This window comes from Carcharodon carcharias, chromosome 14 (genome assembly GCF_017639515.1).
Source record: "Carcharodon carcharias isolate sCarCar2 chromosome 14, sCarCar2.pri, whole genome shotgun sequence".
In the NCBI taxonomy this organism is placed as follows: domain Eukaryota; kingdom Metazoa; phylum Chordata; class Chondrichthyes; order Lamniformes; family Lamnidae; genus Carcharodon; species Carcharodon carcharias.
The window spans coordinates 8,249,748-8,266,521 of NC_054480.1; the positions used below are offsets into that span (position 1 = coordinate 8,249,748).

At 46.2% G+C, this 16,774-nt stretch overlaps 1 protein-coding gene across 1 annotated transcript in view; it reads right to left on the reverse strand.

Annotated features, from left to right (window-relative positions):
- The window catches only part of LOC121286889 (angiopoietin-1-like), a 154,957-nt gene that overhangs the window by 39,995 nt on the left and 98,188 nt on the right, over positions 1-16,774 (reverse strand). The window contains exons 3-4 of the mRNA XM_041204112.1: positions 10,813-10,934; positions 2,438-2,670 (exon numbers count right to left, since the gene is read on the reverse strand). Coding sequence (XP_041060046.1) covers positions 2,438-2,670; positions 10,813-10,934 — 355 coding nt within the window. The remainder of the gene's footprint in view (positions 1-2,437; positions 2,671-10,812; positions 10,935-16,774) is intronic.

A 16,774-nucleotide genomic window follows, 5' to 3' on the forward strand; every position in this document is an offset into this window, starting at 1 on the left:
AGGCCAGCGATAGGTGGGGGCAAAGGAGAGGTTGACAAAGATGTCATGGACAAAAGGACAAAGAGGTGTTAATGGTAATGCTACTGGCTAAAGGAGGTGCTGATGGTGGCATTAAGGTCAGAGAGCAGAATGTGGTAATAGCAGGACAAGGGTAAGCACTCTGGACAGAAGAACATGAACAAATGACAGATGCCCCTAGTGGGGGTGGGGTGGGGAGAGGGGACGGTAGTGGGTAAAAAGATTGAAAATAGGATAAAAGGTGAGGATAAAACAATGAATAAAAATGAAAAATAGTAAAAATAAGTGGATAAAAAATAAAAATGAAAAATAAAAATGAATTTTGAGAAAAGGGGATTAAAAAGGGGTGAAACCAGAGGAGAGAGTTCATGATCTGAAGTTGTTGAACTCAATATTCAGTCCGGAAGGCTGTAAAATGCCTAGTCAGAAGATGAGGTGCTGTTCCTCCAGTTTGCGTTGAGCTTCACTGGAACAAAGCAGCAGGCCAAGGACGGACATGTGGGCATGAGAGCAGGGTGGTGTGTTGAAATGGCAAGCGACAGGGAGGTCTGGGTAATGCTTGTGGACAGACCGAAGGTGTTCTGCAAAGTGGTCACCCAGTCTGCGTTTAGTCTCTCCAATGTAGAGGAAACCGCATTGGGAGCAGCGAATACAATAGACTAAATTGAAGGAGGTGCAAGTGAAGCGATGCTTCACCTGAAGAAGAACCATACGGACCCGAAACGGTAACTCTGCCTTTCTCTCCGTGGATGCTGTCAGACCTGCTGAGTTTTCCCAGCATTTTCTGTTTTTGTGTGTGAGAGTGACACCCATCCTCTTAGCCAATGGCAATCAGCTCCTAGCAAATAGGCATGAGGTTGTGTCTCTTTGGGCCTATGGGAGGTTCCGTACAAATGTGGCTGACCTGAAAAGACAGTCAGCGTCATTCACGTGTTTGACCATAGCCTGATGGCCAGCGTGGTACAACATGGTGAGCCATCAGATGCCTTTCCGTTCGCCAACAGCACCACCTCTGTTTGCCGTATATTTCTCGGCCATGCGCCAGTATGCGCTCAAAGACCTTGATACAGGAGTACTCATTCAGTTCAGGACAGGCAGCAACCTCTTCAATTTGCAAAGGTTGAAGGCTTGCACAAAGGTTGCCGAGCAGCTAGTGAGTGAACGCTTGTTGGTGTTGTGCAGAAGCTCCCCATTGTCAGTCCTCTCACTGGAAGGCTCAGAGGGAAGGGAAGGAGTTAAGGTTTAGAAACATTCAGAAGAAAAACAAAGGATTCCATTGTTTCCTCAATGTCACCCTGTAGGGAAAAAGATCACAAAAGCTGCTGGGTCAGAGTTTCAGGCCGAGTAAATCGCGGCTTTTTTACTGAAATCACATTGAATTTTATCAAATATTAGGTTTTAATCAAGGTCTGAGTCTTGCCCAAACCTTCTACCATGATACTTCTTTACTGCAACTGACTATACGCATTAGCCTATCCAGTCCCTCCTTGTGGTTTTTTTATGAGCACAGCTCTGTTTGGTCTTTAATATTAAACCAAGACCCAGTCAGTCTTCTGAGGTCGATGCACAAGATTCTATTGCACTATAGTTCAGGCAAGCAGGACTGATTTCCCTGGTGTCCTAGTTATCCCTCAACCAACATTAAAAAAGCAGATTATCTGGTCATTAATAGCATTGCTGTTTGTGGGAGCTTGCTGTGCGTAAATTGGCTGCTTCATTTCCCGACACTGCAATTGTGACTACACTTCAAGGAAGTGCTTCATTGGCTGTGAAGCTCTTTGGGATGTCCTGAGGCACTAAAAGGTGCTATTGAAATGCAAGTTCTTTTTCTTTATTTCACCCTGCAATCGTGCTATTTGTGGGATCTGGCTGTGCACACATAGGCTGCTGCGTTTCCTACATTGCAGCAGTGGCTACATGTTGAAATATTTAATTGGATGTGAAGTAATTTGAGATGTTCAAGGACATAAATGTTGCTACGTATACGAGAGTTAATTCTTTGTGGCAATTTTATAGGTCTGGAGGGTGCCCTCATAAAGTGTCTCAGTGCTATAGCCTCGGAGCGTGTGTCCAGTTAGGACTGAGAAAAGGAGAAATTTCTTTAGTCAGAGGATTGTGAAACTTTGGAATTCTCTACCACAGAGAGCTGTGGATGCTCAGTCAATGAGCACGTTCAAGACAGAGGTCGATAGATTTTTTGACACTAAGGGAATCAAGGGATATGCATAAAATGTGGGAAAGTGGAGTTGAAGTATATCAACCATGATCTTATTGGCAGAACAGGCTGGAGTGGCCAAATGGCCTACTTCAGCCCCTATTTCTTATGTTCTCAAATATTTGATAGATCACAAGAGAACTCAAGGATAACTTGCAGGACAATGACAGCGCGTCATGTTCTGCCTGCCCCCCTGTCCCTTACCTTTGCCCTGGGAGACCAGGTTGATGAGGCGGCGGACAGTCTCGACTAGCTGAACCTGCTGGAGCTGCAGGCTGCTGTTGTTGCTGCTGGCTGTGTGCAGGCGTTTCTCCAGCTCCCTGATGGTGTTGATCTGGTGGGTCACCAGCTGCTGGAGCAGCTCCTTCTCCTTCCTGATGGATCCCAGCTCAGTCCGGTGCTTAGCCTCGATGTCGGAGATCTTCCTTTCCAAAAGACTGAGGAAAGCATTGCAATTAAAATCGCCTGTTTAAACCGATCAGATTCCACTGCATTTGTGTATTTAATACACATTGAGCTTTAATAGCGGGAAAATGTATAATAAATTTCACATTAAATATATTTTTTACATTAAAATTGAAATATCCTTAGTATCCTTAGTAGCAACTGAGTCTCTTAATTTCTGCTTCTGGTTTGGTTGTGTTGGTGTCACAGACTAACATCTGTATTCCACCAACACCTGTATGGTTAGCACTAGCAAAACCAGGCATGACCTACTGAGATGGTAGTCCTGGTAATGAAAAAAGTATAAATGGAAATAATCTGGAGATGGGTCTTGAAGGTTTCAAGTGATGGGGCGGTGACTACTCCCTTTTGCAGCTTGTTCCATTGTGGGATTGTCCTCAGGATGAAAGATTGTTAACACACTGTCTTAGATAGCATGGGTTAGTTACTCCCTCTACACTGGCCCATGAACAGGTCAGATATAGCACAGGTCAGTTGCTGAGCAAGGCTTTCGCTCCATTGACCCCATTAAGAAAAGCTTGAAAGAGTTATTTTATTATAATGAACAGCCAACAGGTTTGATAAATGTTAAAATGCACAGTCCCATTACTAAGTCCTGAGTGGAACCCAGAACAACCTCAGTCACATGGAAAAGCAAACGTGACCACAGACATTGTTTGATTTGATAATGGAGTTGGAGCCAGATATCAGGGGCAGAATTTTACGACAGTGGGATTTTACCTTCCCGCTGAAGTCAGGGGGGTTTATAATGACCCGCTGCATTTTATAGCCCTGTCCCCATCGAAACAGGGCTGTAAAATTCTACCCCAGCAGAAGCTCATGGCCCCAGAGTAATGGTATAAATGCAACATTCAAAAAACATTTAAGAGGCTATGTGTTTTTTAAGGCATTCTCAGATGGCTAAGAGGAGATTTAATTGAGGTGCTCATTGACACATAAGTTTCTTAGAGGGCTTTACAGGTTGGAAGCTGATAGGCTGTTTCCCCCTGGCTGGAGAGTCTAGAACTAGTAAGAACAGACTCAGGATAAAGAGGCAGCCATTGTGGACTGAGATGAGGGACATTTCTTCACTCAGAGGGGGTTATGAATCTTTGGAAAGCTCCACCCCAGAGGGATGTAGATGCTTAGTCTTTGAATACATTCAAGACTGAGATCAACAGATTTTTGAATTCTGAGCGATATGGGGCAGGTGGAATTGAGCTCGATCATCCACGATCGTATTGAATGGTGGAACAGGCTGATGGGACCATATGGCCTATTCCTGCTGCTGTCTCCGAAGCTCAAAATGATGAGGGCTTAGATGGAGAAAGCAGGAGAAACTGTTTCCAACCAGAAGGTACAAATGTAAGATAATTGGCTAAAGAATCAGATGGGTGATGAGGAGATTTTGGTTTTATGCAGCGAGTTGTTATAACCTCAATACACACAGCCTGAAAGTGCAGAGGAAGCAGATTCAAAAATAACTTTCGAAAAGAAATTGGATATATACTGGAAAGGGAAAAACGTGCAGGGCTATGAGGAAGGAGGAGGGAGAGTGGGACTAATTGGTCAATTCTTTCAAAGAATTGGCACAGGCGCAATGGGCCGAATGGGCTCCTGTGATGCGTCATTCTATGGTATGACCAGCTTGATATTGTTTTACCTATTAAGTCCTCATTGTGAGCCACTGGGTCTTACCTTACACACAAATAATAACAGATTGCACTAACTGTTAGAAATATCGACAAATGGATCACGTTTCAGCCTTATATCAGATCCTTGGTTCAAATCGCAACCCCATGATCTTTGGGGATATGTAACTCCCAGGGATAACTTGGCAGCAATTCTGGTTAATTGGGTTTGACAGCTTGCCCCAGAGCAGTCACAGATACAGCTCCCTCATTAATCAAACTCCTTTTGCTTCCACTCCTCGGATTGATCCTTACAGCATTGGCAGCCATTTAAGGACATTAAAATGTTAAGAGGGTTCATGGACATCGAGATGATGGATGGGTTTTCACTTTCCCTCTGGAGCAGCACTGATTGAAATCAAGAGTTTTCATTAGATATTATCTGCTAAAGTACAAATTGAATCATTTTGACCCTCGTTTGTTATAAGTCTCATTGTATTCAGATTTTTCACACCAAACAAGGCTCAAAGGTTTCTGTCAATATGCGCGAGATCTAACAGATGTAGACTGCAGGTCGAATTCAGAAATATGCAGCTTGCCTAGACCCCGGGCGACATGCTGAGAACAAACTGCATAATCGAGAGACGCCGTCCTCAAACACATACACACGCAAATGCACACGCAGACACACACACACACACACACACACATGTGTATGCACACGTTTAGAACAAACTGCATAATCGAGTGACGCCATCCTCAAACACATACACACGCAAACGCACACGCAGACACACACACACACACACACACACACACACACACACACACATGTATGCACACGGTTAGAACAAACTGCATAATCGAGAGACGCCGTCCTCAAACACATACACACGCAAAAGCACACGCAGACACACACACACACACACACACACACGTGTACACATATATGTAAACACACACTTACATTCAAACATGCTAATATTTACACACACACATGCATATACACACATACGCACAGGAACATGGGCACTCATATACACACTCACATTGACTCATCCAAACAGCAATTTCACACTTCACTCTCCCCCACAAACAAAACTCAATGACTGGTCAAGTTGAGAAAAGGCATCAATACAACTCCCTAATAAAACTTCCAATAAACAGGGAGAGAATTGCATCATTTTTAATGAAAGGGACCTCAGCAAAATCTCAATCACACCAAGGCACAAGCGTTTTTTTAAAGAGCGAAGCTACATTTAATGTGAATATGAGAAGCTCATTTTTTCAGTGAGAAATTTGCTCGGTGTCCTATTAACATGGGGACATATTTATGGGCCTGATTTTAACTCATTCAAAATCCACTCACGTAGACAGAGTTAAAATTGTGTGCAGATACTGGTGTAACCAAGTTGCCTGTATGCAAGAATTGGTTTGGTTTCAGGTTGAGAATTGCTGGCCTGAAGGTGTCAGCAGCAAAAGCCTCGGAAACAGAAACAAGTCCAAGGTTCTGGCTCTCAGCTCCTGTTTCAATCACTCCTTCCCTCCCCATTTTCCTGTCTCTGCCACCTGAACACAGACACCGTGGAATTTTTCTTGTGAATTCTTCCCAATTCCCGCTACAGCTTTGGCTCAGAGTTTAACATCCTCTTAACATCGTCCTCACCACTCACATTCCCACCTAGTTTTGTGTCTTCAGCAAACTTGGAAATATCATATTTTGTTTCCTGATCCAAATCATTGATATAGATGTTAAAAAGCTGGGGCCCATGCACTGATCCCTGCGCTACCCCACCAGTCACTGCCTCTTACTCTGAAAAAGACCCATTTAGTCCTACTCTCAGTTTCCACGCCAATGTTTCAAAGCAGAGCGTAAGAGTTCTTGTCATATAAAAGATTAACAAAATGGATATGCTAATGTATGATGTAAATGAAGATATATCAGTGATATCAGTCAGTCATGTGGTTAGTCTCTCTCTCTCTCTTGAGTGAGAGAGAGATTGGAACACTAGTTCAGGAGCTATGAGCCTACTCTGTAACCTGTTTAGATGTAGTATTAATAAACAAGTGTTAAGCAAGTACCAGCGTATGATTACTGTCCAACCAGTAACCAAGAACCACATCTAGAGTCCACAGATCAGAAGGACCATCACAAAACATGGTAGCAGCAGTGGAGGCAGTGATCTAACAAATACATTGGTGCCATTGAAGGAAACACAGAACGAAGAAAGGCTTGATAGCAGCTCGTATTAACAACTCGACAAAAAGAGGAGGCAAACTGGTGATCGTACCCAGTGAGTAGGCCCTGCCCCTACCCTGCCTGTTTGCCTGTTTGAAGGGCCCACAGGGAGGCCACCAGTGGAGTTAGGGAAGCAGCATTTCCTTCGATATTGAGCAGCATTGGGCCTTCATGCTAAAGAGCAGAAGCATCAATCAGTTCCTTTCTTTATGTTGTCAGACGACGTTCTCCTGAGGCGGGGTCGACCATGACTTTGAGGTCGTTTTCAAAGCCTTTGACACATATTTTAGCCCAAAGCGAAACTTAGCCATAGAACAAGCACGTTTTAACCAGAGGTCGCAATGACCTGGGGAATTGATTGAGTTATTTCTCACTGACCTATATGGCCTAGCTATTTTTTGCGGATATGGGTCACTGAAGGATGATCGCATAGTCGTGGGTGTCTGGGATGAAAAACCCTCCCACTTTCTGCAGACCAAAGATGACCTTACTTTAGACAAAATCGTCCACTTTGCGAAGCAGGCCAAGGTTAGAGCATTTAATCGAGCTATAGTTTGGCACAAGTCCAAGGCTTGGACTATGTAGGCTCACGGGCAGTAGCCCCACTGACAAGAAAGCCCACCAAACTGGGCGAAATGGTGGGAAACGCTACACCAGCAGCCATTTTGAGATGCTTGCGTTGTGGTCCGAGGAACTAACAGACATGAGAGGACTACCCAGCAGGGGGGTGTGGAGTGCTTCCTGTGTGGATAAACTGGACATTTCAAGCAATTCTGCAAATCCAACAACTCCAGCTAAGGTAGAAGACAAGAACATATTTATGAAACAGTCAAGAAATTGAAAATCAAGACAAAGCCAAAATGACAGAGTTCCTGGGGGAAGTTCACGGTCTTAGTCCAGACTATTGGTCAGTTACAATGCAAGGTAAAATTTCAATATCACCTTTAAAATTGATGGTGGAGCTGACGTTAATAGACTAGCAGATGATCTAGACTAGCTTCAGCCAATATCCCTTCATCCATCAGATGTTAACTTACAAGGTCCAGGCAGCACGGATCTTCCAATTAAAAGTGGGATTATTGCTCCTCTTTGTTACAAGATGTGACAAATCATTGATTCTCTCTATGTTGTCCACAATCAACATACATCCTTTTCAGTGGAGATATAACTGTACCAGGAATTCTGGAAAAACCGGATTATGCCCAGCATTTGAACAACTCAACATTGTTCATGGAACAATCTTCAACCTTTTATTCAGAACCAGCAGAACCTCAGCCTACAGCAGTTGAGGAGGTTTATTCAATCAGCAGTGAGCTCCTTTCTTTCACAGAGACACCATCTACTAGACCCAGGGTGGCGATTGAAGTTATGAGTCTCCCAGTTCGTCCTGAAGTCAGGCCAGAGGTGGGGGATACAGACAGCACTGCAGCAGATGGTGACCATCCCCGTGAGGAGCTGCTGTGCCTGAATTGGCTCTTTCCTGAAGGAGGTGATGAGGGAGAAGCCCTTGTAGCACCTGAGTGACCTGTTGGAGGATGAGGTCCTAGAGGTTGGTCTGTCTTTCCCTTTGATTGAAACACATTATGAAGTCTCTGGAGCCTTTCTGGAGGACTCAGCTGTGTTTCTAGAGGCTGAGCAGCATTCAGAGCTTTGTTCCACTGAACCTACCAACATATTGCCTAGTCTATCTCTCATTGTCCATGAAGAGTCTTCCAGAGAGGATCCTTTGCCTGAGTCCTGGTCAGAGTCCATAGAGGATCACACTGTTAAAGAGCTGGTAGATTCCAAGGGTGAAAGTCAATTGAGGCCCATACTTCCATCCCAGCTGAAAGTATTCCCTCCAGAGCTGGAAGTCAGCACAGAATCTATGGCAGAAACCTTAGCACTTCTGAAGCTGCAGAATCCTGTACAGCGATCTTGCCTCCTGCAGTACGTGTGGCTCTCTTACCACTGCCTCCAGAACGTTGACAGTCCTGCTGAAATTTCACTGGGAAAGCATCTCTTCTTCTTTTCCTGAAGGACTTACAGGAATTTTCTTTTTCTTCTTCATCGTCCAGATTCATTGGAATCTCGGCTCTTCAGTGGCTGTTCAGTCTTCGATGCAGCAATGGATGACATGGCTGTGACAATCTTCCCTGGAGTTGAAGATCATTCGTTGTCTGAAGCTCTTTCCCTGTTTGCTTTGAGAGAGCAAATTGTTCCACCGAGGCCTGATTTCTTCTTTTCTAGTCCCAGAGAGTCCAAGGATCGATGCCCTTCAGTCTTGTCCCTTGGATCGGTCTTCCGTTGAAAAATCCTCATCGTCCTTGCAGTTGAGTCATCCCGAAGCCTACACTCTGCTTCCAGCAATGCTGCAAAATTGCTGTCCCATTCTGCTGATGACGATGCCCTCGGAGACAAAGAAGAAACTACTCATGTCTCCAAAAAATTCCTTAAGGGCTGAGAATACTGTGGGAGATTGAATCCCTCAGGACTGTGACTTAGGGAGCAGAAAGAGGGGGAGTTGGAGTTTGGTAGAAGCTGTGGTTGCAAAAAAGGACATTACAGAAATGCAATGTAAATAGTTAAAGATATGGTTTCATATTATTGTTAAATTGTAGATGGCATACATAGGGGAGGTGTAGTATAAAGGGTTAACAGAATTGATACGCTAATCTATGATGTAGATAATGAATTATCATTGACGTCAGTCAATCATGTGCCAGACTCTCAAGAAAGAGGCTGGAACACCATGCTCAGAAGCATCATACCCACTCTGTAACCTCTTTAGGTGTAGAACTAATAAACAAGTGTTAAGCAAGTACTAGTCTACAGCTTGTCCAGTAACTGAGCACCGCGCCTAGAGTCCACAGATCAGAAGGACCATCACAAAACAGTTCTCGCTGGTGTCCAGGCTGACACCACTTTAAAACCTGGTTTTTTAAATAATCTGGTCACTACCACAGTGTGGGAGCTTGCTGTGCACATATTTTCTGTTGGAAATCCAGCCCAGTGATTCCAGTAGAGAAGGGCAAGAAATTCTGGGCAATTTCTTATGAGGGAGATTTGAGAGACTAGCTAGAACAAGTCAAAATAATCCCAGTTTATCTGTTGTGTGTGTGAACTTTGGCATTTATAAAACTGACCACTCTTCAGTCTTTATTCCCTCAATAAGTAAAAGCCATCACTACCTCAATGTCTTGGTCCTGGTGCTTGCTGGTATGGTCTTGCCCCTTGCACTGTATGTTTGGCTTTGTTTGTGTTTGTTCAACTAATGGTTATTTTTATTCAGTGAGCCCTGAATGATACTTTCACTCCCTAACTGACTAATGATTTTCAGGCTGCTATAACAAAATAATACAGTCGTGAACTATCACCTAGTCACTGGCAGCTGAGAGCAGGGTGGGTTTAATTTTAAAGCTGTGCTAATATTTGAAATACCCTCTATGCATACCACAGTCTAAACAGGAAATCTCACTGGCGACATGAGCATGAGTTATCCTGTGAGAATGGACTGTTGCCAACTGGTTTCCCAGGTAGTGTTAACAATGCAGAGTGTATGTGTCGTGTTGCCAACCCTCCAGTATTGTCCTGGAGTCTCCAGGAATTGAAGATTAAACCCCAGGACACTGCTGTGGGTAATCCCCTGACTAGCACATTTTTCTACACTATAACACAAGAAGAACAAGGGCATAAGCGCATGGGAACAACCATCACCTCAAGTTTCCCTCCAAGTCACACACCATCCTAGTCTGGAGCTATATCGCCATCCCTTCACTGTCGCTGGGTCAAAATCCTGGAACCTCCTACCTAACAGCACTGTGGGTGTACCTACACCACTTGGACTGCAGCAGCTCATGAAGGCAGCTCACCACCACCTTCTCAAGGGCAATGAAGGATGGGCAATAAATGCTGGGCCCAGCCAACAAAGCCCACACCTCATGGATCAATAAAAAAATCTAAAAGGTATTTCATTGGCTCTAAAGCACCTTGGGACACCTTGAGGTTGAGAAAGGGGTTATAGGGGTTCTTTCTAGACAGAAAGGTGGAGGCAGAGCGATGGGTTTGCAAGTTATGAGCTGAATGTCAGCCTCATTGGCAAGGTCCCTTAGTGACCCTCTGTTTCTGTGTTGCGAAAGCTTTGGATTTAACCTGCCTGTGGATTTACACATCCTCCAGCACAGCTCATCAGTTCAGGATCTCTCCTTACCAATAAAGCGTCAAACTGTCGACTTGCACGTGGTGTGACTGAGAAACAATCCCGAGACGGGAGCAGGAGGTCTTACCGATTCCTCTCATGTATTCTGCTGATCTCGTTGGTTTGCAACATCAGCTGTTTCTCCAGTTTGTTGGTGGAGAGGAAATTTTCCAACAGTTGAACTTCAATTCTTGAGGTCTGGTTTAAAACCTGTGAATCGAATGACACAGTTTGTGATTTCACTTCCTGTGGTGGGGGTGTTGGGAGGAACAGGCCTTGCGTTGTTTTACTTCAGTTAACAATCTGTTCACCTGTTTCCCTCCCTCGCCCCATCACGCTCATCTCCGCTATGACCCTTGTCCTGCACAACGGGAGGAATGATTCAGTTAGATTCACGTTTGACACTAATATTGTCCCTTGGCAAAGATTGGCCAGAACTTGGATGAACTCAAGTTTCTAGAAGGTGCAAGGGAGGATTAGGAAGGGCAGTGCTGGAACAACCTGGATCCAGTGCTAACAGCGTCATGGTGGTTTGCAGCAGCTGAAGGAGAGGTGGGGATGAGCGAGATGGACATTTTACTCCATTAAAAGTTGCTATCTCAATACAAGCTTCTGTTCAAATAATAATCTTTTGCTTTAATGGGTCCCACTTTTCCCTGATTGAATCTTAACTGTATGTGAATGGGGGGAACAATGCCCCCTAACAGGAATCACTGACACACAGCATCGAAAGAGATGTTGATTGTACTCTCCCCTTGAAGCCAAAAGATTGTGGGTTCAAGTCCCACTCCAGAGACTTGAGCACAAAAATCCAGACTGTCACCCCAGTTCAGTACTGAGGGGGCAGGAGCACAACACTCTCTGAAGATATTCCGAACCCGTCTGGGCTCTCAGGTGGAAGTAAGTGGTACTAGTTTGAAAAGAGTTAGGGGGGTTTTTGCAGGTGCCCTGGCTGATATTTATCCCACAATCAAAATTACTAAAACAAAGATTACCTGGTCATTGTCATGGACTGCAGCAGTTCAAGAAGGCAGCTCACCACCACCTTCTCAAGGTCAATTAGGGATGGGCAATAAATGCTGGACCCAGCCTGGAACATCCACAGCCGTGAAAATAATTTTAAAAAATCACATTGCTGTTTGAGGGAGCTTGCTGTGTGCAAATTGGCTGCTGCATTTCCTGCATTACAACAGTGACTGCACTGCAAAACTCCTTCATTGGCCATAAAGTACTGAAGTCATATTAAGTACTATATAAATGCAAGGCTTTCCTTCAGTAAAATGGTGGTGAATATGGCGGGGGGAGGCAGGGCTATAGCGCTGCCAGAGCGCTGCTCCTGCACCTCCAACCTGTGGCCGGGAGACGGGGGTATAGATGGTTCCCAAACACTGGGGTCTGGGACCAGGGGGTGCTCTGGCTCTGTGTATTAGACACTGGGGTCTGGGACCAGGGGGTGCTCTGGCTCTGTGTATTAGACACTGGAGTCTGGGACGAGGGGTGCTCTGGCTCTGTGTATTAGACACTGGGGTCTGGGACGAGGGGGTGCTCTGGCTCTGTGTATTAGACACTGGAGTCTGGGACCAGGGGGTGCTCTGGCTCTGTGTATTAGACACTGGAGTCTGGGACCAGGGGGTGCTCTGGCTCTGTGTATTAGACACTGGGGTCTGGGACCAGGGGGTGCTCTGGCTCTGTGTATTAGACACTGGGGTCTGGGACCAGGGGGTGCTCTGGCTCTGTGTATTAGACACTGGGGTCTGGGACCAGGGGGTGCTCTGGCTCTGTGTATTAGACACTGGGGTCTGGGACCAGGGGGTGCTCTGGCTCTGTGTATTAGACACTGGGGTCTGGGACCAGGGGGTGCTCTGGCTCTGTGTATTAGACACTGGGGTCTGGGACCAGGGGGTGCTCTGGCTCTGTGTATTAGACACTGGGGTCTGGGACCAGGGGGTGCTCTGGCTCTGTGTATTAGACACTGGGGTCTGGGACCAGGGGGTGCTCTGGCTCTGTGTATTAGACACTGGGGTCTGGGACCAGGGGGTGCTCTGGCTCTGTGTATTAGACACTGGGGTCTGGGACGAGGGGGTGCTCTGGCTCTGTGTATTAGACACTGGGGTCTGGGACGAGGGGGTGCTCTGGCTCTGTGTATTAGACACTGGGGTCTGGGACCAGGGGGTGCTCTGGCTCTGTGTATTAGACAGAGTTCTCGTCACCCACACTGAGCAGTTGGACCTTAGGAGCTGACAGGCCAGCTCTCAGGCTGAGTGTCCTGACTTTTTGAAGCTAGTCCTCCAGGTTAACTTCACTTGTTGCTGCATTGCTGCTGGGGAGTTTTGGTGGCGGGGAGGGGGGTTAAGGAGTTCAGGGAGTGGTGGGGGGGCAGGGGTTGGAAGGAGGGCAGTGGGGAAGTTGGGGGAAGAGAGGGGAGGAGGTTGAGGGGTTTGGGGTGGAGGGGGTGGGGGGGCATGTTGGGAGTGGGGGAGGTTGTTGGAGGGAGGGTTGAGAAAGAGGTTGGTGGCAGTGGGGACACTATTATGTGAGATGAGAGTGACTACCCTTGACATCGAGGCAGCATTTGACCCAGTGTGGCATCAAGGAGCCCCAGCAAAACTGGAGTCAATGGGAATCAGGAGGAAAACTCTCCGCTGGTTAGAGTCATACCTAGCACAAAGGAAGATGGTTGTAGTTGTTGGAGGTCAATCATCTCAGCTCCAGGACATCACTTCAGGAGTTCCTCAGGGTGTTGTCCTCGGCCCAACCATCTTCAGCTGCTTCTGACCTTCCTTCCATCATAAGGTCAGAAATGGGGATTTTTGCTGATGATTGCACAATGTTCAGCACCATTTATGACTTCTCAGATACTGAAGCAGTCCATGTCCAAATGCAGCAAGACCTCGACAATATCCAGGCTTGGGCTGACAAGTGGCAAGTAACATTTGTGCCATACAAGTGTCAGGCACTGACCATCTCTAACAAGAGAGAATCAAACCATCGCCCCTTGATGTTCAATGGCATTATCATCACTGAATCCCCCACTATCAACATCCTGGGGGTTACCATTAACCAGAAACTGAACTGGACTAGCCATATAAATACTGTGGCTACAAGAGCAGGTCAGAGACGAGGAATAGTGTGGCAAGTAACTCACCTCCTGACTCCCCAAAGCCTGTCCACCATCCACAAGGCACAAGTCAGGAGTGTGATGGAATACTCCCCACTTGCCTGGATGAGTGCAGCTCCCACAACACTCAAGAAGCTTGACACCATCCAGGACAAAGCAGCTTGCTTGATTGGCACCACATCCACAAACATTCACTCCCTGCACCACTGCTGCTCAGTAGCAGCAGTGTGTACCATCTACAAGATGCACTGCAGCAACTCAGCAAGTCTCCTTAGACAGCTCCTTCCAAACCCACGATCACTACCATCTAGAAGGACAAGGGCAGCAGATAGATGGGAACATCACCACCTGGAAGTTCCCCTCCAAGTCACTCACTCCTGGAACTCCCTCCCTAACAGCACTGTGGGTGTACCTACACCACATAGACTGCAGCGGCTCAAGAAGGCAGCTCCCCACCACCTTCTCAAGGGCAATTAGGGATGGGCAATAAATACTGGGCCTAGCCAGTGACACCCACAGCCCATGAATAAATAAAAAAAGATTCATTTAAAAATCATAATTTTATTGACTTTTGGAGACTCAAATGATTATAACACAAGAAAACAACATAATGGTAGAGATGACATGGCCAACTCTTAGCACTTAGAGCTCTGGCACCTCAAAATCTCGCCCTAGAGGCAGGAGTGTGTTGTGGGAGATGTGGTGGAGCAAATCACCTGAAGATTATGCGGCTTTGACCTGATCCACTTTCCCACAAACCAGCCTTTGCTTCCCCATGTAACTAACATTAGGCTGCTTCTTCCTCCTGCTTCACACTCTGCCCTGGAGGGGGAGGTGGTGGTGCAGTGGTATTGTCACTTGACTAGTAGTCCAGGGGCCCAGGGTAATGCCCTGGGGACCTGGGTTTGAATCCCACAGCAGATGGTGAAATTAGACTCTAGAATTACAAATGTCCACTGACAAGCATAAAACCATTGTCAATTGTTGTAAAAACCCATCTGGTTCACTAATGTCCCATTAGGGAAGGAAATCTGCCCTCCTTACCTGGCCTCCAGGTTACTCTGGACCCACAGCAATGTGGTTGACCCTTAAACAGCCTCTGAACAAGGGCAGTTAGGGATGGGCAATAAACAGTGGCCCAGCCAGCGACACCCACATCCCGTGAATGAAATGAAAAAATAATCTCTTCCCAGATGCTGTGAATTTGAAGTAGGGGCCAAGCTGTTGCCCAGAGGCTCTCAGGAGCTACAGAGTATTTTCCTGGAGCTGCTGTTACCGTTTTGTGTGAGTTTTCAAGCTGCGTGGGAGCAAGCCTGGCTCACACCAGGAGAATGGGGACAAGAAGGCAAAGTGGAAAGCAGCATTCTGCATTGTGGTCGGAATCTATATAGAGTGTTTGCCTAGGTGCTAATCTTAGCTAGACTTCTAACTTAGAACAAATAAGCAAAGACAGTAACAGAGATTAGCAGCCTGCAATGTGCTATGATTTTTACTTATGATAACCCTCACTCCCTGGGACCTCAGTTGTTAAAGGTTTTGTGCGTACCGGCAGCAATCCCACTTCACCCCCAGATTGGAACGAGTTAGCTAATCTCAGCTGGGCATAAGAACGGGAGGAGGGAGGCCATTCAGCCCCTTGAGCCTGCTCCACCATTCTATCAGATGTTTCTCATCAGCCTCTCACCTTCATTTTTCTACATGTTCCCTGATGCCCTTATCTAAGGTCTGTCTCTCTTGGTGTTGAAAGCTCCCCCAGCATCTACAGCCTGTTGGAGTGAGAGAGTTCCAGATTTCCACTAGACTTTGTGAAAAAGTGCATCTTGATTTCATTCTTGAATAGCCCAGCACTGTTGTTAATATTGAGCCCTCAACCTGAATTTTTGCGCGTACGGACGCTGGAAGTCTCACCCCTGAATGTGGCTCCCGCCTTTATCACAGGCCTGAATGGGGGTGGGTTCTAAATTGCACATCTGTGGTTCACAGAGGCAGCTGCTCATATAAATCAGCAACTGCCTCCTCTCGTGGGAGTTTGGTGAGGTAGGTGTCTGAAACCCAAAGTGTGCAGATTAGACCTGGTAGGAGCAGGTCTGAACCTTATGGATTTGTTTGGATAGTCAGAGGTAAGGTACCCCTTTGGATATGGTCCAGGGACACCCTTGGGACAGGCCAGGTTCCCTTTGGGAGAGGTCAGGTGCCCTTTGGGATTTCTAAAAGTAGACATGAATGTGCACAAAAAAGTGAATAAACTCATTGGAACTGAGAAAGCGGCCAGAGAACCGTCAAAGCTGTCAAAGAACTGTCAAGATGTCAAAGAACTGTTAAGCTGTCAAAAACTTATCAAGGTGCCATAAAACTGTCAAAGCTGCCAAAGAAATGTCAGGGTTTCAAAGAACTGGCAAGCAGTCAAAGAACTGTCAAAACTCATTGGAACTCTCAAAGCTCTGTGGAACTGTCAAAGCTGTCAAGGGATTTCACTCTGCTGGGCTTTAAATTTAAAAAAAACATATGGAGTTTAAAAACATCAGTGCTTGTTATTTCACTTTGTTGACTTAAGCCTGAGGGCTATCATTATATGCTTTGTGCTGCATTACTGATTTTACAACCTACCATTATCATAGCGGGGTGCCTGTTAAATGAGCAGTTTGATTTACAGCTCCAAGTGTCATAAAACAGAGATGGTGGGTAGAGGGACAAAGGGTGGCATAGGGGGTAGGAGGGGCCATAGGAGTGGGTACAGGGGAATAGGTTGGCATGGAGGCTATGGAGGGTAATGGAGGTGGGTACAGGGGCATGAAGTGGCATGGATGAGGCGTGGGGACATACGAACATACGAACAAAGAGCAGGAGCAGCCCCTTGAGCCCACTCTGCCACCCAATAATCTGATAGCCACCTGAAATCGGCATCCCACCTGCCCCCGATAACCTAGCACCC